This window comes from Sus scrofa, chromosome 13, assembly GCF_054392235.1.
Source record: "Sus scrofa isolate SSC_HxYL_T2T_F1_AM1 chromosome 13, Sscrofa_HxYL_maternal_Yorkshire_Landrace_v2.0, whole genome shotgun sequence".
Lineage (NCBI taxonomy): Eukaryota > Metazoa > Chordata > Mammalia > Artiodactyla > Suidae > Sus > Sus scrofa.
Window position 1 is genome coordinate 45,140,767 of NC_139395.1, and position 25,921 is coordinate 45,166,687.

General features: G+C 48.8%; 1 protein-coding gene across 2 annotated transcripts; it reads right to left on the reverse strand.

The window, feature by feature from the left end:
* Nucleotides 1–7,167: 7,167 nt before the first annotated feature.
* On the reverse strand, nucleotides 7,168–24,148 carry CSPG5 (chondroitin sulfate proteoglycan 5). Of its 2 annotated transcripts, XM_021068732.2 has the most exons (5): nucleotides 23,876–24,148; nucleotides 22,089–23,199; nucleotides 18,354–18,542; nucleotides 16,228–16,303; nucleotides 7,168–7,686 (listed from the first exon to the last, which is right to left on the reverse strand). In XM_021068732.2, the coding sequence occupies exons 1-5, from the start codon at nucleotides 23,970–23,972 to the stop codon at nucleotides 7,525–7,527; spliced, it is 1,635 nt and encodes a 544-aa protein (XP_020924391.1). In that variant the 5' UTR covers nucleotides 23,973–24,148; the 3' UTR covers nucleotides 7,168–7,524. The 2 variants fall into 2 exon arrangements, with proteins under 2 accessions (XP_020924391.1, XP_020924392.1); XM_021068733.2 differs by lacking the exon at nucleotides 16,228–16,303 and having other exon boundaries at nucleotides 7,406–7,686.
* Nucleotides 24,149–25,921: the final 1,773 nt, after the last annotated feature.

Here is a 25,921-nt window from a genome sequence, read left to right on the forward strand (position 1 = left end):
CTGTACAGTTGAAACCAATACAACATTATAAGTCAACTAAACTTGAATTAAAGAAGAAAAAGAACATTGGAGTTCCCGTTGTGCCATCCAACTGGGAACCATGAGGTTGCGGATTTGATCCCTGGCTTCACTCAGTGGGTTAAGGACCCGGCATTGCTGTGAACTGCGGTCACAGATGAAGCTCGGATCTGGCATTGCTGTGGCTGTGGCATAGGCCGGCAGCAACAGCTCTGATTAGACCCCTAGCCTGGGAACCTCCATATGCCGCGGGTGCAGCCCTCAAAAGACCAAAAAAGAAAAAAAAGAACATTAGAGACTTAGGTGAATAGTATTTATGTCTGGAGTTGAGCATGCCCCTTTTCCTGTTAGGTTCTCGGTACAGGGATTGAATCAATCAAGTTGGCAGTAGAGCTGAGTGTGAGTTTTTTTGTTGCTCTAATTCCTCCAGGGGTAGGCTACTGCTCCCTTAGGATAAATGTGAGGCCTGGGTTACTGGAGTATTCTTCTCTGTTTCTGCATTCTGCTTTCAGCAGGCTCTGTATTCTTGACCTTTAGGGAAGGGGAATCTCTTCATGTTTTTCTACTCCTCCAGCAATAAATTGCTGTTGCTTGTTAATAGGGGTGAGACCCGCGCTAAAGGGCAGCTTTTCTCAGTTTTCCTGGTCCAGGTTTAGTCTGAGGCAGACCTTGTGCACCTGAGTCCCAAGGTGGGGGTTCTACCCTTCTTGCTCTTCCTTTCCTTGTCAGCCGAACTGATTTGTTTCTGAGGGGAGCCTCGGGTGGGAGCAAGATTTCAGACCCTCAGTGGTAGCAGACTTTTGCACCTGTGCAAGGTCTGGGCCCACCCCTCCCCCAGGGGTGTATGAGTTTGCTTTTACTCTTCCCCATAACTGCTTAGAACTGATGGCAGAAGGATTGCTGCTCTTCCCTCAAGAGTTTTTCAAAGTAAGGCTTGTAGTGGGGAGAGAGGCTTCCTGTCCCTTCTCAAAGGCTGTCGGCTTTGTTTTTCCTCCTTTCCCAGAGTCAGTTCATTTTTCCTAGTCATGGGAACAGAAGGGTTTCTGGCAGCTTAAGCCTTTTGCTTTGATTGGCACAAGAGTCTGGGAAGTAGGTGGTGCTTTGTTCCTGGGCACCAGTAACTGGGGTACTCTCAGGTCTTCTGCCACTTTCCCTCCTGTTTCTCTTGTGAGCCCCCACTGAGGCTTGCGGAAAAGAACTTGTGAATGGCTGTGGACTACACTTACGTCTGGAGGGATTCGTAACTGTCAGGCTAGCTCACACTCTGCCTTTATGAATTCATTAACATTTTAGCTGTCTTCTGTCCTGCTTTTGTGCTACTGCCTCTTGCTCCTGGACTCTGCCATAGATGAAGTTCATGTGTTCTCTGTCTTTCTGAAGGGGCTTGTCACTCTTTGCCATTCAATTTATTTGGCTGCCTTGTGACCTTAGCTCTCTGAGGGGCTCAAGAAGTTGTGCTTGTGTATCTTATCTGAATTTGTCCTGCTGTTTAGGGTGTGAGTGATGGTCTCGTGTGACTTTCAGTATCCTATGAGGAAGCAACCCCTCAGGAATGGTTTTGTAATCACAAAGGAAAATTGATAAATTTGACTACATAAAAATTAACTTTAGTAATAACTTAGCATAAAGAGTATGATTTCTCTTTATGCTAAGCCAGAAAGTCAAAAGAGATATTGGCAACACATATGACCAATTAAGAGCTCATAAATGGGATATACAAAGAATGCCCATGAATAAATACGGAAAGAGAATCTAAAAGAAAAATGGGCTAAAGAGTTAAGTAGGTGCTTCACAAAAGCAGAAACCTTGGTGATGACTAGACATATGAAAAGAGGTGCAATTTCATTCATAATTATGGAATGCAAATTGAAATCACAATTACACACCATGATGAAGTCTATAAGAATGGCTAAAACTGGGGAGTTCCCGTCGTGGCGCAGTGGTTAACAAATCCGACTAAGGAACCATGAGGTTGGGGGTTCGGTCCCTGCCCTTGCTCAGTGGGTTAAGGATCCGGCGTTGCCGTGAGCTGTGGTGTAGGTTGCAGACGCGGCTCGGATCCTGCGTTGCTGTGGCTCTGGTGTAGGCCGGCAGCTACAGCTCCGATTTGACCCCTAGCCTAGGAACCTCCATATGCCGCGGGAGCGGCCCAAGAAATAACTAAAAAGACAAAAAAAAAAAAAAAAAAAAAAAAAAGAATGGCTAAAATTGGAAACGTGTGAAAATATCAAGTGTTGGCAAGGATGTGGAGCAAAGTAACTCTCCTCCACTGCTGGTGGGAGTTATTAGTTGATACAACCACTTTCAACATTATCTTATACAGGAAAGATAGGCTAAATTCCACGCTAGCAATTCTGCTCCTAAGTGTACACCTCAGAATTGCAGGTCACACACACCAGGAGGCTAGCCCCTCTGATGGGTGCGTTCTTCTTTGGCTTTGATAAGCCTTTGGTCAGAGAACTGCTGAGTCTGGCTGGCCATCTGATCCCTTTGGGTAACTTTGCATATTTTTACTCTCATGAACTCTGTGTTATCTCATTGTACCACACCCAGGAGACAATTTTACTTCCAAGTTTGCTTTAGTGGAGTCCTTCACTCCTCCCCCAAGCCTCTCTGGTATCTGTGATGAGTTCCTAGGTTGAAGGAAGAGCCTCTGCTACATTTATCACCAGTGGCAATGCTTACGCACTTCAGGAAAGCCACCTTCATCCCCCTGCTTGGACTCACCTTTTCCTGTGGGCCTGGAGGTGTGTTTGTATAACCTCTTCTGAGTCTCAGAATCCCTTTACCTCGTATGACCTCCATGACGTGGGAAGTAAGTTCCACCAGTCAGAGATTTTGGTCCATTCTGGTCATTGCTCTGTCCCTGATGCCTAGGCAGTCCTGTGAAAAGGTAGGGTTTTGACAGGTAAAGAACCTGAGGCTCAAGGGAGTCACTTGTCCCCTAAAAAGAGAGGCTTTCTAGCCCTGCGTCTGGTGTTTAGTGCTGCTTTTCGAAGCACAGGAGAACATTTTTATTTCTATAAATTGTATGAGAAAGGACGAGGAACTATAAATATAGTGTCTATGGTGTGACGTTACACAGAGGAAAGCACACTGAAGCAGAAACCCAAGGTCTGGAGTTCCCATTATGGCTCAGCGGGTTAAGAACCTGACATACTGTCTGTGAGGAAGTGGGTTCGATTCCTAGCCTTGCTCAGTGGGTTAAGGATCCTGCATTGTCCCAAGTTGTGGCATAGGTCACAGATGCACCTTGGATCCTACATTGCTGTGGCTTTGGCGTAGGCTGGCAGCTGCAGCTCTGATTTGACCCCTAGCCCGGGAACTTCCATATGACTCAGTGGCTGTAAAAAGAAAAAAGAAAAGAAAAGAAAAAGAAATTCAAGATCTGGGTTCTAATATTGTCACCAATGCTTTCCAGTTTTAAGGCCAAGTCTCCAGGCTCTGGTGAGGATGTGAGGAGGCCATGAATATGAAAATGCACTGGAAATAGTAAGGTGTGGTGGTGGGTTGAACTGTGTCTCCCCCTCAAAAAAAGATATCTTGACGTCCTAACTCCCAGTACCTGTGAGCATGACCTTATTTGGAAATAGGGTCTTTGCAGTTGTAATCAGGTTAAGATGAGGTCATACTGGATTAGGGTGGCCTTAAATACAATGATTGCTGTCCCTAAGAGAGGGCCTTGTGAAGACACAGGGACACAGACACACAGAGGGAAGGTGGCCATGTGAAGGCAGAAGCACAAACTGGAGTGATGTAACTACAAGCCAGAGAATGCCAAGGGTTACTGGAAACCACCAGAAGCTAGGAAGACACAAGGAAGGATCCTTCCCTGAAGCTATCAGAGAGCCATGGTCCTGCTGACACCTTGATTTCAGACTTCTAGGGTTCAGAACTGGGAGAGAATAGGTTTCTGTTGTTTTAAGCCATTCACTTTGTGATAACTTGTTACGGCACCCGCAGGAAGATAACTCCGGTGTGCCATGGATGTAAAGGTGATGCCTTGTATCAATAGGTGCTTCAGCACTGCAGGACACTTCTCCACAGCGAAGCGACCTATCAGTGCTGAAAGGCTGCCCAGACAAATGACTTTCCTTCCACACTGCCTAAATTTCCCATATTTCCAGTTGGTCCTTTCTTTAGAGAGGAGGACACAGGTCAGGCTATGGAACGGGACAGAGAAAACACAAAGAAGGGATCTGGGGCCATCGTCAGAAAAAAAGCGCCAGGTGCTGAAGGGGGATGTCTCAGTGCTAGGCAGCCATGGTGGGGGCGAGTGGGGGAGGGATCAGCACCGCTGGAGGTCCCCAGAGAGGATGCTGGCAGGTCACATGGAGCGTGATCACTGTGAAGCACAAGGTAGGGAAGGGGCCAGCACAGATACACATCAGTATATCCTATTCCAACACATGAGCTCTTTCTGAGGGTCAAAGACTCTTGGCAACACCGGGTAACTCGATTCATTAGGCCTGCACTGTCTCCTGTTCCCCTTCCGATCTAGGTTTTCCTATCCCTCCTGCATGTACTGTGAAGGTGGGATAGAGCCAAAGGCTTTGATCTGCATTTTATAATATTCTTGTGAGAAAAACAAAATACAATACTAACCAACCCTTAGATCTCGATGGGATTTGGAATTTACAAAGAGCTTTCACATACAATCAATCCCTCTTGATTGGGCCTCCCTGTGAAAAGAGCCAGTCAGAGGTGCTTATTCATGAAAGACTGGTCTATTCCCTAAATCAGAGATTATAAGAAGTCCTAAGCAGAACCATGCCAAAGCCCCCAAAGTGGGTAAGAGCTGTGCTAGGAAACTACAATACACACAGGCCATAATCCCACATCCCAATATGCAGTCCTATCCAATAGCAAAGAGCAGCCTGAGCTCATGGCACCAGTGAAATGCCATCTGGGCAAAAGTCCCAAGGTGAAAACAGAGGACTTCTGTTGTCAGTAAATGGGAGACGAGATGAACTGGACCAACCTTTCCTCCAAGGACAACCAAAAGACTGCCCTGTATCTTAAAAGCATCAAAGAACTAATAGGAGTCTAAAGAATTGCTAGGCTGACATCCCAGAGGGGACAGGAATCTAGACAGGTGAGCCCAGCATTCAGGGCCACTTGCCCATTTGGAAGAGATGACTAAGAGAATGAGTTGTGTTTCTGAAAGAACCGCAGGGCTGGGAGTGGAGGATGTTGGAGTGCAGGGCCCACCAAAAGTGGGACACTGATTAACCACTGCCTGTTTTGGGCTGTGACCCCAGAGGATTGTACCCTTAGTGATAGGATGAACCAAAAGCAAACCAGCCCTTGTATAATCTGATAGGTGCGTGGCCTGGTTTCAATGGCCAGGAAATCTCCAAACTTGAATCTGGAATAATGGGATCCCAGAATTCTAGTGGTCCTGGGCATATGACAAAAGCAAACAAAAACCCTTTCGAAATGAAGAAATCACCCTAGTTCTGAAAATAGCTCAACAGATAGTTTTTCAAATACAATGTCCAGCAAAGAATAAAAAATAATGAGGTACACGAGGTGAAAAATCAGGGAGAACCAGCAGAAATTAGGCAACAGAAACACTCACAAGGATACCAGTTATTGGAATTATCACAGATTGAACACAGGCAAAGTTCTAGGAACTGCCATCCAACCCACACCCTGCAGTCAGTAATTTTTTTTTTTTTTTTTGTCTTTTTGCCATTTCTTGGGCTGCTCCCTCGGCACATGGAGGTTCCCAGGCTAGGGGTCGAATCAGAGCCATAGCCACTGGCCTACGCCAGAGCCACAGCAACACGGGATCCGAGCTGCGTCTGCAACCTACACCACAGCTCACAGCAACGCCGGATCCTTAACCCACTGAGCAAGGCCAGGGACCGAACGCACAACCTCATTGTTCCTAGTCGGATTCATTAACCACTGCGCCACAACGGGAACTCCTTTTTTTTGTCTTTTTAGGGTGGCACTCGCAGCATATGGAGGTTCCCAGGCTAGGGGTCGAATCGGGGCTATAGCCACTGGCCTACGCCACAGCCACAACAATGCAGGATCTGAGCCATGTCTGCAAACTACACCACAGCTCATGGCAATGATGGATCCTTAACCCACTGAGTGAGGCCAGGGATCAAACCCGCATCCTCATGGATGCTAGTCAGGTTCATTAACCACTGAGCCATGACAGGAACTCCTCCAGGGGTATCTTAAAAAACAAATCTGACCTAGCCTCAGCTCTGCATTTAATGGCATTCAAGGTCCTTCACAATCTGTCCTAAACTCTGACTTCCAGCATCATCACCTAAGACCCTTCCCTCTCACAATCTCTAGCCACGTATCATGATTTTCCTGAGTATTTCCACCTTGAATGTCTTCTCCTACATCATTCCGAAAAATGTCCCTTCATCCTTCCAAGTCCAGTTTAAACCTTTCTCCTTGAAGCCTTTCTGAACTCATACTTCCAGCTCTCACAACTTTGTATACACATCTACTGACACACTGTATTCTATACTCATAAGGCTATTCCTCAAGTACTCTGTTAGCTTCTCGAGGTTAGGGTTTACCTCATTCATCTAGAGTTCCTAGCATCTAGTATAGCACCTGGGTGAGTACATGCTGAATAACTATTTATGAATGAAGGAGAGTATTCTTAATAATAGGTACTACAGACTTAGGAACTGAATTGCCCTCCACCCCTCAATATTAGATGTTGAAGCTCTAATTCCCAGTGTGACAGTATTTGGAGAGAGGATAATTAAGGTAAAATGAGGTCATTAGGATGGGATGATGAGGACTATTGGATTAGTCCTTTAATCCAATAGGACTAGCGTCCTTATAAAAAGAGGAAGAGACACCAGAGAGCTCACTCTCTCTTTCCATTTGCATACAGAAAAGGCCACGTGAGGACCACAGCAAGAAGGTGGCTGTTTGCAAGCCAGAAAGAGAGGCCTCCCCAGAAATCAACTCTGATGGCACCTTGATCTTGGACTTTGAGCCCCTGGAACTCTTAGAAAATAAATGTCTGTTGTTTAAGCCTCCTAGTCTGTGGTATTTCATTATGGCAGCCACAAGTATGTGTAAGTATGTATCTTCAATGAAGGCAAGAATTCAACTCAAACTGACAAGAACAGGTAGGAAGTAAACACAATGACATCAGGAAAATGGCTTTTTAAAAAGTTTTATTTCAAGAACTTTTTTTTTTTTACTGGTATTTCAAAAAAAGGTGGGTCAAAGTACAAAAAAAAAAGTCAGTGGAATAACAGCATAGGTTTAGAAATCACAGCAGCAGAAGCAATATATAGACAGCACAGACAAAACAATCCAACGTATGCAATTCTGTTCAGGTTCTTGGCTTATTTTGTGTTTTTCCCTCCTGTACAAAATACACCAAAGCATGCCATGAGATCAGAAAAAGAAAGGAGTTTAACAAATGGTTACAAGAAATAGACTCTGTACAAGAGGAGATAATGCTTCTTCCCCCGCCCTCCCACCCCCCATTTCCTCTCTCCTTGCTCTGCTTTAGGTTAAGTTGTTCTGAAGACAGTTCACCTCCAAGTCGGCCTGGTCACCTTTGCCACCCTCTAGTTTGGGTGACATGGAGTTCTGGATGTTAAATGACTCCTCTTCTTTCAGGCAGGATTTGAGAGCTTCCTGGATTTTGTGGGGAGCACTAGAATCATCCTGGAAGAGAGAAAAAAAAAAGGTTGAGGGAGGGATGGGAAGGAGATAGTAGGTAGAGGGATCAAGTAATGATCTCAGGCTTTTCCATCTGCTTAAAGAAGCAAGACTGCAAAAAAGGAAGAGAGCTCTGAGACTTGAATGAGCCCAAATGATGTATTAGCAGCTACTTTTTAGGAATATCATCCTCAAAAACACTGGCCAGATACAGATGAAAACTTGACAGGTGATCAGATTACAAATACCTCTAATGTAGGCCAATCTGAGGTTTTCTCTTTGGCAGAGATTGAGGAGAAATTGTCCCTTTTGACACTTGGCCGGTCCCTCTAAAACCTCACCTGTGGTTGAGCTCTGCTCGGCCTGCCTGGCCCCTTTCCAAGGCCCTCCAACCTGTTGAGTTCTGCTCTCCCAAAAAAGTCTTGATCAGGAGCATGACTTGTCATTGCATTCAGTGCGACACAAACAGGACTGTGGTCAGATGCAGAGCTGTTCCTGGCAAAGCTGGGCCCCTCTCCCCACAGCAAATACACGTTCTCTGACTGAAGGCCAGAGATGCATGAGCTTCTTCCTATCTCCAACGGGTATTGCGTCCTCCTGCCTACCCATATTGCTGCCTGCCGCCCTATGACAAGGTCCTGAGCCTGAGTTGATTTGCCTGTTAAAGGAAACCCACACAGCACACAGTCCTCCAAATCCACATTCAGAGACTCTTAAGACAATTTCTGCTGTCCCACCACTCTTTTTTTTTTTTTTTTTTTTTTTTTTTGCTATTCCTATAGCATACCGAAGTTCCTAGGACAGGGATCAAACTCATACTATAGCAGTGACAATGCCGACTCCTTGACTGAAGGGCCACCAGGGAACTCCCCCCCTTTTCCTTTAGGACTACCTGAGGGGATTTTACCCAGGGCAAATCAGTGGGCCTCGATTCTTTCTCTGGTGACCTAAATAGCTAATATAGGTGCCTGGAACTTTGCTGATCAAAGAGGTCATGTAACCACCCAGGCAGTCTCATGGGTGGCAAGAAGGGTAATGTCCCTCTCTGACCAGATAGCTCAGACTTTTCTTGCTTGAACCACTTCCAAAACTCAAGGTACTCATCATGCTTAAGGACCAGGGCATTCTCCAAAAAACTGTGAGCTCTTGTCCATGCTGCGTGCTACTGAGTCTGATCCATAATGGCCCTAGGTCAGGAGTGTATCTGGTTGGAAATTAGAACAAAGCTCCAGGCCTACATTGGCTGTTATGGGTGTTCAAATGTTCTGTTCATATAGAAATCACTGCCAGGAGTTCCCTGGTGGTCTAGTGTTTAGACCGTGGGGCTTTCACCACGGTGGCCGGGGTTCAATTGCTGGTCCAAGAACTGAGATCCCCCATTAAGCTGCTGTAGCCCATGGCAAAAAAAAAAAAAAGATCAGTCATGTGTCCCCTGCTCCAGCCTTATTTAGCACTTCTCCAGAAAACCAGCTCAAACAGAGCAATTTAAAAGACGTGAGGAGGAGTTCCCGTCGTGGCTCAGTGGTTAATGAATCCAACTAGGAACCATGAGGTTGCGGGTTTGATCCCTGGCCTTGCTCAGTGGGTTAAGGATCCAGCATTGCCGTGAGTTGAGGGTGTAGGTCGCAGACGCAGCTCGGATCCCGTGTTGCTGTGGCTCTGGCGTAGGCCGGCGGCTGCAGCTCCGATTGGACCCCTAGCCTGGGAACCTCCATATGCCGCGGGAGCCGCCCAAGAAATGGCAAAAAGACAGAAAAAATAAAATAAAAAAAATAAAATAAAATACCTGAGGAATGATTTACAAACAACAGCAGAACACATGTTCCCCACTTCCCATGAGACAAGCACAAGAGGAAATGCACTTCTTCCAGTGCTGAGGCAGATTTCAGTTAAGGCAGCTGCACACTGCATCCTCAGGCACTCAATATTTTCTATCACTGCTGGAAGAGGTTTAGAAAAAACTCTTCAATGGCATAAATGCCTATTTGCTGGGATGGAACAATATGTCTGATAAAGTAAGTGTATTATCTCTACACGCCCACACAGGTTTATGGAAGGGGAAGTTAGATGAGGCAGAACTGTACTGTTTGGAGGAAGACACGGGGTATGGAACCCTGAGTAGAAGGGACTCTGGAGCACAGCAAAACTTGAAACAAGGCCTATGCTCACCTCTCCTCTTACAAGGATGGAACTCACTTTCATGTTTTTCAAGATAACAGACCCCCACCCCCACCCCGCCCAGTGTCACACACTCCTTAGCAGCATACAAGGGCACAGAGATATTCTCAAAATGTGAAGAAAAGGGGATTTAGTGATTCTTATAGATCTGGGTGTCAGAGCTGTGATGCCATGAAGGTGGAGACCCAAATTAAACCTGGCCTCTTGAGGGCTTGTGGGATTTGGATGGATGAGAAAACTGCTTTCTGGAGTTCCCATCGTGGTGCAGTGGTTAACGAATCCAACTAGGAACCATGACGTTGTGGGTTCAATCCCTGCCCTTGCTCAGTGGGTGGACGATCCTGCGTTGCCATGAGCTGTGGTGTAGGTTGCAGACGCGGCTTGGATCCTGCATTGCTGTGGCTCTGGCGTGGGCCGGTGGCTGCAGCTCCAATTCGACCCCTAGCCTGGGAACCTCCATATGCCGCGGGAGCGGCCCAATGAAATAGCAAAAAGACAAAAAAAAAAAAAAAAAAAAAAAAAAAAAAAAAAAAAGAAAGCTGCTTTCTGGACCAACAGGCCAGAGAGGTAGATCCTAAAAATAAGGAACACAGGTATCCCAGCAACACTATTAGACAAGTTAAGCACCTCCATCAGGTAGAACATGTGAGGGCCTGTCTGGACCAAGATGGAGCTATTCTAGCCCAAGTATTTCCTCTAGAACTCCATCCTGTGCAGCCTAGGGTTGCTGAATCCCTCAGCAGAAGGCCCATATACCTTTTATTTTATTTTCTGCTTTTCAGGGCCACACTCACAGCATATGGAGGTTCCCAGGCTAGGGGTCAAATCAGAGCTACAGCTGCCAGCCACAGCCACAGCCACAGCAACGTGGGATCCGAGCCGCATCTGCAACCTACACCACAGCTCATGAAATGCCGGATCCTTAATCCACCGAGGGAAGCCAGGGATCGAACCCATAACCTCATGGTTACTAGTTGGATTTGTTTCCGCTGCGCCACGACGGGAACTCCAGGCCCATCTACCTTTGAACTGGTGGAACTAGACCTCCCTCTGGCCTAAGTCCTAGGAACTTTTCCTGGCATTGTGCCCCAGTCATGTGGACATCATTCAGCTGGGGCTTCAGGCTTGGACTCCTACTTGTCCAGACACAAAAATCACTGTCAGAAGCAGGCAGGCAGTCAGTGCTTTACCACATCCACGCAAGAAAGTGAGACTGGGAAGTAAGAAAGATTTAAATGGGGTGGGATTGGGGTGGGAGTAGGAAGCACTAAGGGACATCCTGGAAGGTTCATCAAATCTCAGGGGGACCAAGTTACAGCCACAACACTGCCCTGACAGCACAGATGAGGGCAGCTCTCAGTGACTGGGCAGTCTGCCTGTGGAGTTCAGGTGGGTTCACACTGCATGGCTAGAGAGTGTGTGCCCAGCTTCTTACGCACTCACCCTTCCTCCCAGAAAATCTCACAGCAGGGGCTGAGGAGCTGTGGGCTTTTTTATTCCTTCCTGAAGTTCCTCTCTGAGGCTAGCTGCTGCTGCTGCTCAGCTACACGAGACCCATACACACTCAGTCACCTGCTCAGCAGTCACAGGCTTTGGAAAGTCCAGGGACGTGGGCAAAGAGCAGCCCAAGGCCATGCATGCAGGGAAAAGACAAGCTCCCTGACTCAGACACCAGCCATGGACCTTTTCCCAACCAGGTCCAAAGCAGCAGGATGCTTTTGGTTTGAAATCTTTTTGGAGTGTCACTTGTAGAGATGATTGGAACTGGGTAGGAAAATGACCCACCCAATCTCCTTTACTTCTGTAAAAGAAACAACCCCTCTACTAAGACAAATAAAACTCTCCAAAATTTTAGGAGACACTGAAACCAGTGAGGAAATCCGAGGGGTGAAAGGAGAGGGATGGGGAGACTCAATGAGTAGGCATGACTCAGAGTCCTCATTTCAGCTCCCAATTCGCTGAGAGGTTTTCTCACTTCAGCCTGCTGCTAGCATCACTCGTAAGCAATCACTGCAGTGGCCGAAGCGATGGATAGGGCTCCTCTTCATAATAGAGTGGCAACAGTCTTAACGTCCACACCCACAAGATCTTAACTGTTACCAACCCTGACTTTTGGGTTTGGTGGAAGGAATTATATAGGAACTTTGTAGAGAATCTACCTGCTGGACAAAAGAGTCACTCCCTCACATGCTCGGCATTTTGGCAGAGAAGACAGGAGGTCCCCTGGGGCACAAGGTGAGAGAATGATGCCAGGTGGAAACGGCCCTCAAGATCCAGGAGGAGCCAGAGAGTACCGCTTTGCTGCGGGATGCCCGGGGTCTGCCCAGACAACCCCGTGGCCCTTCTCAGGCAGAGTTCACCATGGCTCACCACCCTGCTCCACTCCATTTTTGTTTTGCCATATTCTGAATTCAAGGTCAGTGGCAACTCTCATGGACAAATGCCTTGCTTTCACAAAGTTGAGTCGGCCAAGAGCTGGGAATCTTTGTACTGGCTCATGCAACCAAGACCTCTAAGAGGAGCTATTTCCTTCTCTTCCATCTTTGTGAAGAAGAAAGGTGGGCACACCAGGGGTGCCAGAAAGGCATGAGTCAGAAATTTTGCTAAGGACCCTTGTACTCCGTGGAAAATAAACACCCTGATTGCAGGCCCCACATGTACAAAATGGCAGATCAGACAGTGGAACTGGAAGATCCTGTGCAGGCTACCATTCACTCACTAGTGGTTCATCAATGATGACTAAATGCATATCACTGCAAGGGGCTGGGTAAGGGAGAGATGAGGTGTCCCAAGAGAAGGCCCATCTTATATCCTTGTGGGTTGATTAATACGTTCATCAATCTCAAAAGTTACAGGACATCTGTTCCCTTGGTTATTACGCCCATCTTGAACTAATTAATATCTTGGTGCACACCACGTAAAATACTGTTTTTTTCTCTATTCTTTATATCAAAGACTTTAAAAAATTATCCTAAATTAGCCTCTTTCCTTTTTCATTTAAATTGACCCCTTTGCTCCTCCTCTACCAGGCCAAGTTTTCTTTTCTGCGGTTTGGTGAACAAGGTCTCATGTACTATTATTCTCTTTCTCCTTCCAGGGCTACAATTTCCTCACCTATAAAAAGAAGACTGTGGTCTAAATCTGTGCCGTCCAACATGAAAGCAACAGCCACATTCTGAGGCTCTGAAGCCAGAGGTAGCTGGAGGCTGCTTGAATGAACAGTGCAGATACTCAATATTTCTGTCTCACAGCAAGTTCCACTGGACAGCACTGGCCTAGACTGTTAAGGCCCCTGTGAGCTCTCATATTCTATGGTCCATTCTTTCAAAGAACTTCTTCAAAATTTCCTCTTAAAGTCCACTGTTTCCTTTGGAAAAGTCTTAGTTTCACTCCCTCCATTTACCTAGAGATATGGACCCTGTGTCATGTACATAATTCTTGGGTTTGGATATGATACAATTTGGGAGTTGGATGGTTTTTGCTTTATTTCTGAAATTCTCTCTGATAGCACCCAGTATTTGAGCTGGTTAGTCTGGTCCAGACAACATAGTAAGCCAGGGGCTTTAGAAAATGGTCTAAAGAATATAAAATGGGGAGTTCCCATCGTGGTGCAGTGGTTAACGAATCTGACTAGGAACCACGAGGTTGCAAGTTTGATCCCTGCCCTTGCTCAGTGGGTTAATGATCCGGCGTTGCCGTGAGCTGTGGTGTAGGTCGCAGATGCGGCTCGGATCCCGCGTTGCTGTGGCTGTGGTGTAGGCTGGCGGCTACAGCTCTGATTCGACCCCTAGCCTGGGAACCTCCATATGCCGGGGGAGTGGCCCAAGAAATGGCAAAAAGACAAGAAAAAAAAAAAAAAAAGAATATAAAATGGGCAAGTGGTGCTGGGAAAACTGGACAGCAGCATGTAAATCAATGAAACTGGAACACACTCTCATACCACGTAAAAAAATAAACTCAAAATGGCTTAAAGACTTAAACATAAGACAACCCATCATAAAACTCCTGGAAGAGAATACAGGCAAAACATTCTCTGATACCAACCATACAAATGTTTTCTTAGGTCAGTCTCCCAAGACAGTAAAAAACAAAAACAAAAACAAAAATAAACTAATGGGACTTAATCAAACTGACAAGCTTTTGTACAGCAAAAGGAAGCATTAAAAAAAAAAAAAAAAGACAACCTACGGAATGGGAGAAAATAGTCGCAAACAATGCAATGACAAGGGCTTAATCTCCAAAATATACAAACAACTCTGACAACTCAAAAGCAAAAAGCTAAACAACCCAAATGAAAAATTGGCAGAAGAACTGAATAGACATTTCTCCAACGAAGACATATGGATGGCCAACAGGCACATGAAAAAATGCTCAACGTCACTAATTATTAAAGAAATACAAATCAAAAGTACAGTGAAGTACCACTTCACACTGGTCAGAATGGCTATCATTAATAACAAATGCTGGAGAGGGTATAGAGAAAAGGGAACCTTCCTGCACACTGTTGGTGGGAATGTAAATTGGTACAACCACGATGGAAAACAGTATGGAGGCACCTCAGAAAACTAAATATAGAACTACCATATGATCCAGCAATCCCACTCCTGGACATATATCCAGACAAAACTTTCATTGAAAAAGATACATGGGAGTTCCCGTTGTGGCTCAGTGGTCAACGAATCCGACTAGGAACATGAGGTTGCGGGTTTGATCCCTGGCCTTGCTCAGTGGGTTAAGGATCTGGTGTTGCCCTGAGCTGTGGTGTAGGCCGGCGGCTACAGCTCCGATTGGACTCCTAGCCTGGGAACCTCCATATGCCGTGGGAGTGGCCCTAGAAAAGGCAAAAAGACAAAAAACAAAAGAAAAAGATACATGCACCCCTATGTTCACTGCAGCACTATTCACAATAGCCAAGACATGAAAACAAACTAAATATCCATTGAGAGATGAATGTATTAAGAAGATGTGGTATGTAATGGAATACTACTCAGCCATAAAGAAGAACAAAATAATGCCATTTGCAGCAACATGGATGGAACTAGAGACTCTCATACTAAGTGAAGGAAGTCAGAAAGAGAAAGACAAATACCATATGATATCACTTATATCTGGAACCTAATATATGGCACAAATGAACCTATCTACACAACAGAAACAAACTCATGGACATGGAGAACAGACTTGAGGTTCTCCCCAAGGGGAAGAGGGAGGGAGTGGGACAGAATGGCACTTTGGGGTTAGTAGATGCAAACTATTGCATTTGGAGTGGATAGGCAATGAGATCTTGCTGTGTAGTACAGGGAACTGTATCCAGTCACTTTTGATGGAACATGATAGAGGATAACATGAGAAAAAGAATGTATATATATGTGTAACTGGGTCATTTTTGTTGTAGGGCAGAAAGTGACAGAACACTGCAAATCAACTATAATTAAAAAAAAAAGTAGGGGAGTTCCCGTCATGGCTCAGTGGTTAACTAATCCGACTAGGAACCATGAGGTTTCGGGTTCGATCCCTGGCCTTGCTAGGTGGGTTAAGGATCCGGTGTTGCCATGAGCTGTGGTGTAGGTGGCAGACTTGGCTCGGATCCTGCATTGCTGTGGCTCTGGCGTAGGCCGGTGGCTACAGCTCCGACTCGACCCCTAGCCTGGGAACCTCCATATGCCACGGGAGCAGCCCAAGAAATGGCAAAAAGACCAAAAAATAAAATAAAATAAAATAAAATAAAATAAAAAAAGAAAATGGCTTAGTCTTTTACTGGATTTTAATTGATATTTATGAGCTCATCTTCCTAAGAATAGATTTACCCCTAAACTTAAGGTTCCACCAGTGTTTTGAGCCACCTTGGCCCTAACCAGTGTATATAAACCTGCTCATTTCAAGGGTCCTCAAACAGTGTCAAAGATACTGTTTTTCCAGCCATCCTAGGAGTTTTTCCTCTCAACCGAAAGAACTACCATTTGCTCCAATCACCAGCAGATTTGCTAGCAATGAAAGCAGAGCCTTTCTCCTTGATATAGAAAATAGACAAAAAATCAGACTTCTAAAGCCTACATGAAGCTAAAAATCATGCATCATTCTGGAAACAGATCTTCTGTACTTTGTATAACTTTGCCTGTCAAGAAGTGATACACCATCATGTTTTTATTCCCATTTTCACCACCCAAACCGGTCGCCCTATCCGGATCCTCAGAGCTCTGAGAAGTGGCTCCACACTCTGAAGCAGGACAAGAGACATGGGCAGGGGCTGAAGCATGCATAAGGGCAGATGTGAAGAACACAAGTTACCTGACAGAGAACATTATCATAGTGAGCCAAGGCACGGGCATGGGGAGAGGAGGTACAGGGAGTGTTGCAAAGTTTCCTTACGTTTGGGTGAGAGCCCTCGGCAATGGTGGAGAGGGAGAAGTTATCGTTGTGGAGCTCAGATGGGGTCCGGAATTTGCTGGTTAGGACAGAAGAGAGAAGGGAAAATATAAGTGAAACCATCATGGGGAAATCTGATAGAAGCTTCATAGGTCAAGTACTGTATTTCATCTAATGCCACAGACTGTAATAAGATGTGCCACTATTTGATGTACCACTGAGAAAAAAAATGAAAGTTTTTATTATATGCTTTAAGTAGCTCATTTAGACTTTAGATGAAGAACTGACAATGATACGAACAGCTATGACCATGCTGTTGCATGCCAGATAATTACAACTACATCATGACCGCCATCTGGCCAACAGGGATTACAAGATGCCAGTGACTGTAAGGCACAATTCAATTTCAGAAATGTTACTATACAAAAAATAATGTGAATCTTAGAATCAATAAACTTCATCAGTATCTGTAGTGCACTGGGTACACATAGCATTTTCAGAGCAGTAACCCGGCTTGGGAAAGAAAGAAGGTATGCAGAGGGAAACAGGGGAGGCAGCCTTTGAGCTAAAGTGTTGCAGGAGCCATGCTTTGTGCAAAACACATAACCAGTTACAGGAGGAAGGCCTAGGAGGAGGCCTTGTCCTGGCCTCAGCTCTAACTTCTCCACTCCCTGGGTAGCTGCTCCTGGCCTCCCCATTATCAACAGCAGTTGCCCTGATAGGTGGTCCCCTCCCCCCAACCCCATGGACACTGGGTTTGGCGTGAGGAGCCAGGGCCTTGGCTTGTAATCACATGCACAGAAACAGCCCTGCCTCAGCGCACAGGCACAATGGAGAGGCCCTGGCAGCCCCACGACGGTTAGCTGAAAGGCTGCAGAGAGCTGCCGCCATCTGCACATCACACAGTTTACCCAGCAAAGGAGCAACAGATGGTGTTTTGTCCTTTTCCCAGGACCCAAGGCAAGTCCTTCAGTCACATTCTCTGGAGGGAGTCTCGGGGGAGAGGGCGGGGATTAATGGGACAACAGGTTGAAGGAGGGGGAGGGTGCAGTTTTGCATAAATTGTCTCTTGGTCCCCAAGGAAGCTGAACTCTAGTCTCCTCCTTTTGTGAATTGCGTGACACTTCTGAAGGTTCTTTACTTTGCTTAGCAATAAGAGGGAGTCTTATAGTGTGCAGGATCACATCTGAGTGTTGTTCAAGGCCAAGACTTAAAGGGTAAATGCATACTGACTCTCACGTGTACACAGGAGTCACTCCTCTGCTGAGAAAAGGGCTAAAATGAGACTCTATCCTGATATGGCCCTTACAGTCAATAGCAGAGGAAATGAGGCCCAGGCCCCGCCACCCCCACATTCAACTCAGAAGAGGCAAAGAGCACATCCTTGAGTCCCTTGCATTTCTGTCTAGATCAAGTGTTGACAAGTTCTTCTGTTTGTTTGTTTGTTTTGCTTTTTAGGGCCACACTTGTGGCATATGGAAGTTCCTAAGCTAGGGGTCGAATTGAAGCTATAGCTGCCAGCCTACGCCATAGCCACAACAATGCCAAATCTGAGCCTCATTTTCGATCTACATCACAGTTCATGACAACACTAGATCCTTAACCCACTGAGCAAGGCCAGGGACTGAATCTGTGTCCTCATGGATACTAGTTGGGTTCGTTACCACTAAGCCACAATGGGAACTCCAAGGATTGACAAGTTTGAAAAGCAATGCACTGCAGGGCTAAACCCTTTCAATGAGGAAGAACTGGCACTGAGTGACAGCAGATCTAAGGGAGCTGGAGTCACTTCACGATGATCTGTGAGTGAAATCCTCACATTGGCCACTGGCGGTCAAAGACCTGGGAAGCAGGTACAGTTAGGTGGGGGTGGGGACTGAGTACAGTAACTTAGCAGAGTTTGGAGTTGCCCTACTCTAAGCACCCTCCATCCCTGGGCTGGGGATGGTGCTGGACAGCTCCCAGGGGCTTAGTCTCTGCTGCAATTCCAGCACATTCTGGGTAGGAATGGATCATTTTGGGTGATCTTTGGTATGAAAAACCCACCCTGGGATGGTGAGCAGGCCCCGGAATCCCTCACATCCCCCTCCCCAGATTAGATGGGGTGGGGCTGGCTGCCACAGACTCACTTGGTCCTCCGCAGCTTGGTGTTCTCCGTCTTGAGCAGATAGAGCTTCTTGGCGAAGAACACCGTCATCATGAAGAGCAGGAGCAGCACGAGGGCGGCCGAGCCGACAGCCACGCACATCACCTGGAAGTCAGTGATGATGGACTCGCAGCGCATCCCCTTGTGCCAGATGTAGTCCTGTGTGTTGCACCTACAGCAGCAACAGGGTGGGACTGAGGTGACGGGTAGGCAGCTGTGGCCACAGGGAGGTTCTGGCTCCTGACCCCAGGACTTCCCGCAACAGTCTGTTCCTATGAGGAACTGTGGTACCCCCATCTGTGCAGACCTTATGGTCGCTATTCTTGCCTCGTCTGTATAACCACCTCCTCTTTACTATGAAGTGGGCCGGCCAGCTCTGAGGTCCATGACACAAATAAGGTAACCAGGGTGCTGAGAAACTAAGCCAGCTGGTCATCCATACAACTGTGAAGTAACCAAGGAGGGAGGAGAATCCCGGACTTCCCCTTCAGCGAGCACAATCATAGTAATCTCTCAGACCCTTCCTCCCAACTCCCGACCCTGGGCTCTGGTGAAAAATAAAAGAAAAACAAGGCCAACAGGAGCTATCGCTACAAAGTAGGAGGATCTGCCCTACACGTGAAAAGCTATCTTACTGCTCTGCAGTCCCATCTAGTTCACGTGGTACACTGAAAAAGAAAGAAGCGACAGACAAGGACAAGCACAAAGACAGATGTATATTCTCCTCCTATCTCTGCAGCCCCCAAAGTGCTGCCCCTAAAGCTTCCTGTCCTATTACCATGAGAACTGTCATGAAAGCATAGTGAGAATCAACCCTCTGGGTGGGTTTCTGTCCTTTTGTTGAGTGACTTTCTCCTGCCCTTGGGGACATTCCCAGGCTCCAACTCTTCCAATGACATTGCTGTTTCCATGGGAACCGGGCTGCTTCAAAGAGGAAAGATGTGGAAGGATACAGAGGCAGGCAAAGGAGGGAGGACATGAACCTCAGGGTGAATGACAGACAAGAGAAAGAGGTCTAGAAACAGGGAAATGATGCATGGGAGAATTACTACACCACACCTAGAACAGGGCAGGGAGATGTGGCTAGCAGGGAATTTTCTCTTTTCCAACTGCCCCTCTGCAGTCATGGGAGGCAATCTTTTGGAGGATGGCAGGGAAAGAAGACCCCTCTAACCAACCACTCTAGAGAAGTTCCGTATAGCTCTGCTCATTTCCCTGCAGTGGTCGGGGTGACAGAGACAAAGGCATGCTGCAGTCTGCAACCAAGGGCTCGGCAGCTTCCTGTGAGTGGAATGCAAAACAGTTTCCAAGCCAGGGCCAGCCCTGGGTGTACCCGCCAAGGAGGAATCTCCGCTAGTGAAGCCCAGTGTGATCCTGGGATGGAAGCTGTACCAGGGGAGCTGGAATGGGCTTGTGGAGAAGCCTTCCTGAGGCAGGCCCCACTGGAGGATCTGTGGGCAGCATAGCAATGCTCTTAGTGAGGACACATTTACTCTTTCACTTGGGAATCCCCTGAGGGCTCCAGGACATTCTGGGAACTGGTTTAGCTCTCCAGAGGCAGCAAGGGCTCTAAATCTCACACTCCGATGGGCAGACTACTTTGAAGGTGAAAACTCAGGCCTCCAACAGGATGAAAGATAATGATTTTGCACAGAGATTCCATAGCTCTCAAGCTAAAATCTTAACTGTTGTTCCCCTTCAACTAGAATCTGAGGAGCAAAATCACAGGGTTTCCCCATATTTCTGGTATCTTTTAACCAAGCAGCAAGGTCTTATCATTGTAATTTCTTTCTTTCCTTTTTTTTTTTGGCTTTTTAGGGCCCACACCTGCGGCATATGGAGGTTCCCAGGCTAGGGGGTCAAATCAGAGCTATAGCTGCTGGCCTACTGGTGTACACAGCTCATGGCAACACCAGATTCTTAACCCACTGAGCAAGGCCAGGGATCGAACCTGTGTCCTCATGGATGCTAGTCAGATTTGTTTCTGCTGAGCCACAGCAGGAACTCTGTCTTTCTTTCTTTTTCTATTTTTCGCTTATTAGGGCTGCACCCAGGGCATATGGAAGTTCCCAGGCTAGAGGGCGAACTGGAGCCACAGCTGCCGGCCTTCGTCAACAGCCACAGCAAAGCAGGATCCAAGCCATGTCTGTGACCTACACCACAGTTCATGGCATCGCCAGATTCCCAACACACTGAGCGAGGCCAGGGATCAAATCCACATCCTCATGGATACTAGTCGGATTCATTTCTGCTATGCCACGACGGGAACTCCATCATAATTTCTTGATTACAGTTCTTCTTTTTGGCAATGGGTGGACAACTCCAATCAGAACTGTGTGGACACACAGACACATCCTGTAAAAGTGACTCTAGGAGTTCCTGCTGTGGTGCAACAGGATCAGCGGTGCCGCTGGAGCGCCAGAATGTGAATTTGACCCCTGGGCCAGGGCAGTGGATTAAGGGATCCAGAGTTGCTGCAGCTGTGGCATGGGTGGCAGCTGTGGCTGGTATCTGATCCCTGGCCTATGATACATGTGCCGCGGGGTAGCCAAAAAAAAAAAAGAAAAAGAAAAAGAGTCATGGTCTTTTACACGGTCTAATCTCATGGTCATTTACAGGAAATAACTTTACAGTAAGGAACTGAAACCCAAACTTTAATGCCAAAGGCACAGCATTCACACTCTGTGTGTTATTCTTCTATCAGATCATTAAGATTTACCAAATTTGAATACTTCACATACCTCCACCCCCCCCAAAAAAAAAACCCATGAAAAAGAAACTCAGGGAATGACACTTTAAAAAGACACCCAAATTACAGAAATGCTCCTTCTAGGACTAATGGAAACAAGTCCTGGAGGAATCTGAGAGCTCCACACCACTTCTAGGACCTGTAAAGGATGGGAGAAAAGCAAACCACCCATATCACCTTCACCCCTGACTTCTTGCTGAATAAGCCAGTGAGCTCTCCAGCAGGTTAAGTACCTCACCATGAGGGCAGGTAATTACTGATGAGGCATGAGATGGTGGCTGCAGATAATGTCCTTATTCTTACCGGAAACTCTCTGGGTTTTTGAAACATGCTGGGCTTGGTATCCCCAGGAAGACAACAATCAGTTTTAGGGGGAAAAGCTACTACCCAAAGTTGAGAAAACCTACCACATCTGCTTTGCCATGAAAACACTCTGCTTGACTTGACCTGTTTGAGTGGCTGCTCTCTGGGTCTGCTCCCAATGTGAAGGGCCTCACTCTGACTTCATGTGACAGTCTGCACATGTGCCCCACAGGGACACAGGACCCTCCTCCTGCCACACACATGGCACAGAGGGAGTGGTCAGTAGTTATCTTTCCTCGCAGTATGTTTAAGGGCCTACTCCTTCTGCTAGTATAGCCAGAATTTGCCAAGAACTCATTCCCAACCCAGCAAAGATCTCTTCCAAACTCCTTAGTGGGCTCCCTTCATCTTCCCTTTACAGTTCACTGGTTTGGTAAACTTAGTCCTTGCAACACTTAGAGGAAATACATAACCTTATTTCTGAGGTGACAGGAAGTATATTTAAGACGTAATTCTATAGATTTACTGTGACCACCTCTTGACCTGGGACTCCTGTGAACTAATAACCTCTGGGAAGCTGTGTCTGTCACATCCTCTTTTCTACCTCCCGTGCACTTTTCAGGAGTTCTCTGACAAGCCCTTGGACATCTGCCACTATGCCCTTACCTGCAGAAAGCCCCTATGTTCTCCACCAGGTAGCACTGGCCGCCATTGTGACAGTAACTTGGAAAGAGGTCACACACTGACCGGCAGGAACCGTTATGTCGCACAAAGCCATTGCGGCACTCAGTGCCATTCTCGCTTGGGGTCAGATCCCTGCCTGGCTCTCCTGGGCGGGGCCTGAGGGCAATACTGCTGCCAGGGACTATCCCCAGAGTATGCTGTGGAGGGACAGCATGCCACCGACTGGTGGGCTGGCCTGTCCCAGGCCCCAGACCAGGCTTCCCTGTGGGCATAAGAAGGTCATTTTCATCTTCCAGGTCTCCACCTCCTGCTGCATCCTTGTCATCCTCCTCTTCTTCCTCCTCTTCATCCAAGTCATCATAGAAGGATGTGGTAGGGTAGAAATCAGATTCATCAAAGGGAGTGAAGTCATCGTATAAGTCAAGAAGGCTCCAGGAAGGGGTCTCTCCTCCAGGATCAGGGTGGTGCTCTGAGGCACCTGGCGACCCAGGGAAGCTACCCAGGTCTGCACCACGGCCCTCACCATCCAATCCTTCAAAGTAGTCGATGTCAATTATGTCTGACGCTGGGTGGGGCTCCAGTGTGCCCTGAAAGGGGTACGTGGGCTCTGGCCCATGAGGGTCAGGGGTGCTGCCTCCCAGGTTCAGCCAAACCTCCAAGGGGCTCTCCTTGGGTACCTCAGGGCCTGGGTTCAGCTTGTCGCCAGGGGTGGAGGAGGGTGGTTCGCTGGCCTCTGTAGCCTCAGGGGTGGCGGTGGATGGCAACTGCCCAAGAGCCTCATCAGGAGTCGGGAGCGTGGCTGGAAGTGCCTGGGTGTCTCCACTGCCTGCCTCTGCAGTCACTCCACTCAAGCCTGGGGTGTCAGTCTCCAGCCAGGCTGTTCCTGTCACGGCAGCCGACGCCTCCAGCGCCTCCTCTGGCCCAATTCCAGGGCTCACCACGTCGTGCTCGCCATGGGGCACAGTCCGCGAGGTCTCATCTTCTCCAGCTGCTGGTGGGCCGTCTTTCTCCCCGGTGTAGTTACCACGAGGCTCCCACGTCAGAACGCTCTTCACCTGCTCCTCTGCCTCGACGACGCTGCGGGCCTCGCGCACTGTGGGAGGGAGGGACACGCGGGGCGTCAGGGCAGCACTCGTGGTAGGGCCCTGGGCCACGTCCCGCCCCTGCAGCCGCTGCTGCTTTCTCAGACCTCCATCAACCCTAAGCCTCAGAAGCAAGCTTTCCCAGGGCCACGCCCCATATTTAAGCCCCGCCCCCAGCCCGTTCCAGAGGCCAGGGAACTTACCCGGCCAACCGTTTCCCCGCTCAGGCCCCGCCCCCGACACCACCCACAATTTAACGAGGGGGTCCCCAACTCCAACCCCAGGCGTGAGTCTTACCTTCCAAGCTCCATTCCGCCTTCAGGCTCCGCCCACAAGTCTCACCCTTAGGGCCCCGCCCCATCCAATCCCCGCCCCGAACTCGCACCCTCCAGCTCCACATCACCTCCAGGTCCCGCCCCGAAGTCTCACCCTCGCGCCCCGCCTACCAGGCCCCCTTCCCAGCCAACAGCTCGGTCTGCACACCCAGGTCGAGGTCGGCCCCAGTACTCAGTCTCCCCAAATACCCCATCTCTTTGGGCCCTCCTTCCCCCGCTCGCGCTGCAGGCAAGGCGCTGCCCCGCCCCCTTGCCACAGCTCACGGACTCCGCCTGTACCCGAAGCTAGTGGGACCCTGGCCTAGGGTGGGGCGCGAGAGCCGCTGGGGTCCCAGTCGCTGTCGGTACCTACCTGGCACCGCCCCCGAGGCGAGAACCAGCGTCGCCCCCAAAAGCAGCAGCAGCGGCGGCGGCCCCCGCCCCGGGCCCCCGCCCTCGGCTTGGCCCATGGCGCGGCGCCCCGACCGCTGACAGCGGTCTGCCTGTCTGGCTGCGCCCTCGGCTTGCCGGCCGCCGCGCCTCCCACCCGTGCTGCGGCCGTCTCAGCCCCCGATGGACAGCGCAAGAAGCCGCATGCCGCCGCCGCCACCGCCGTCCGCCGCTGTCCCCGGCGCGCCGCGCCTCCCCGCCTCCCGCGCCGCCGCTGCCGCGCTCAGCGCCGCCCCCACCCCGCCCGCCGCGCCCGCCCCGCCGCACGTAGCTCTGACGCCGGCCCTGCTCAGTCCGCCTGCCCAGGGGGACAGACAGACCCCCGGCTCTGGACGCGGAGACAAATGGACGTGGAGTAGAGCGGGGGAAGGCGCACAGAGCTGCGCATGGCGTTAGCCGACAGGTGCACTAGCTGGAGACCTGCGGGGCGGGGCCGCGGTCCCGCCCCTCCCGGTAGAGGGCTGGCAAGGCCCCCCACCCGCGAGGAACCCACCCGCCTCGAGGCGAGCATAGAGGCGGGGGCCCAGACACCCGCAGGCTCTAGGCGGGGCTCAGAAGGGCCGCAGGGGGCGGAAGCCCGAGCCCGCACTGTGGCAGTGAGCCGAACCAGGGGCGCACGAAGGTCTCTAGGAGGTCTCCGAGTCCTCATGAAGGCGGGGCGGGCTCTGCCAGCGCCAGGCAAGGGAGCGAAGTGGACCTCCCAGACTCTAATCGGATCAAACCTAATCTGTCTGCAGCCAAAGCCCCAGACCTCGAACAGGCAGGCCAGCAGGAACGCATCCTGGGGGCAGGGGTCAAGACCTTGCTTGAACCGCGGCTACCCTGCCTTCCTTCTCTCCTTCTCGAGGTAGCCTGAGGAGCGGCGGCCTTTAATCCCGGTTCCTTTCTCTCTCCTCTGGATACATTGCCCCCCACCCCCCATGTATCCCGGGTCACCAAATCTCAAGTTGCTGGGTAATCCCAAGCGGCCTACTTTGCAGCGTAGGGACTTGGGGACATCAGACTAGGCGTTAAAGTCTGTGGGCCCTGCTCAAACCTCACTGTGTGGTCTGAAACTACTCATCCCTCGCTACCTACCCACCTAAGTGACCCTCTGCCTCTTGATCTATTAACCCAAATGATGATATTCAAGGTCACTGCCTGAGATGTGGCAACTGTGATATTTGAGAGACGCTGCCATTTCTGTCACTCGGGAGCCACATATGTGACCAAGAACGATATTCTATCTCCTAATCTCTCTAGTACATGTCTCTGGATTGGGTTGTTTAGGTTCTAAGTCAATTTCTCTCACTAGAACTAGACGTTTGCTCATCCTGGCCATTCTCTCTCCTCCGGGACTGCCTGAGAAACTCAACCCAGAGAGCTCAGTTCCCATCACCCTCCTTTCCCTGAAGCCGTCTGAGCATGACCCAAGTAGTTAGACACTTATGCCCTGATCTCATTGTCTGTCTATAGTAATTTCCCACTGGACTGCAAGACTCCCGAGTTTGCAGCACCAGGCACTGAGGGAGGCTCCCCAAAGTGGGAAGGAGGCAACCATCTCACTCCCACCTTGGAACCATGGGTCTGGAGCTTCCTGCAAAGGGGTTGACTTGCTGAAGCTCTTTCCATGGCTTGACATTGCCTCTAGGGATAGTAAATACCAGTTAGAAATACAACCTTCTGAGAGCAGAAGGTCAGGCAGGGCTTTGCACTTGCTTGTTGCAATAGAGGCTCTAATATACCCTCCAACACCATCTCTGGTTTCCTGTAGTTTTTTTCTGCATCTCATTTTTTTGCCTTTTATCAAAGTCTCTGCCCTGCTCTGCTTCTCTGTTTCCTTGACTCTTGGGTAGTGGTTGTCAAGAGTGGAGGCTCTTGGTGGACATGCATACCTCCTCCTTCCTGAGGCTGGTCTGTGTAGGAAGGTGGCCTCATAGATGGGTCCTGATACCTGAAGCATTACAACCACTCCTGTTTTTCACCAAAA

Excerpts from the sequence above, each read along its gene's own strand:
- CSPG5 (XM_021068732.2), bottom strand. The coding sequence starts at position 23,972 with ATGGGCCAAGCCGAGGGCGGGGGCCCGGGGCGGGGGCCGCCGCCGCTG. Across the intron at positions 23,200-23,875 it reads CGCCTCGGGGGCGGTGCCAG|TGCGCGAGGCCCGCAGCGTC; the intron begins GTAGGTACCGAC and ends TCCCTCCCACAG. Across the intron at positions 16,304-18,353 it reads ACCAAGCTGCGGAGGACCAA|CAAATTCCGGACCCCATCTG; the intron begins GTGAGTCTGTGG and ends TGTCCTAACCAG.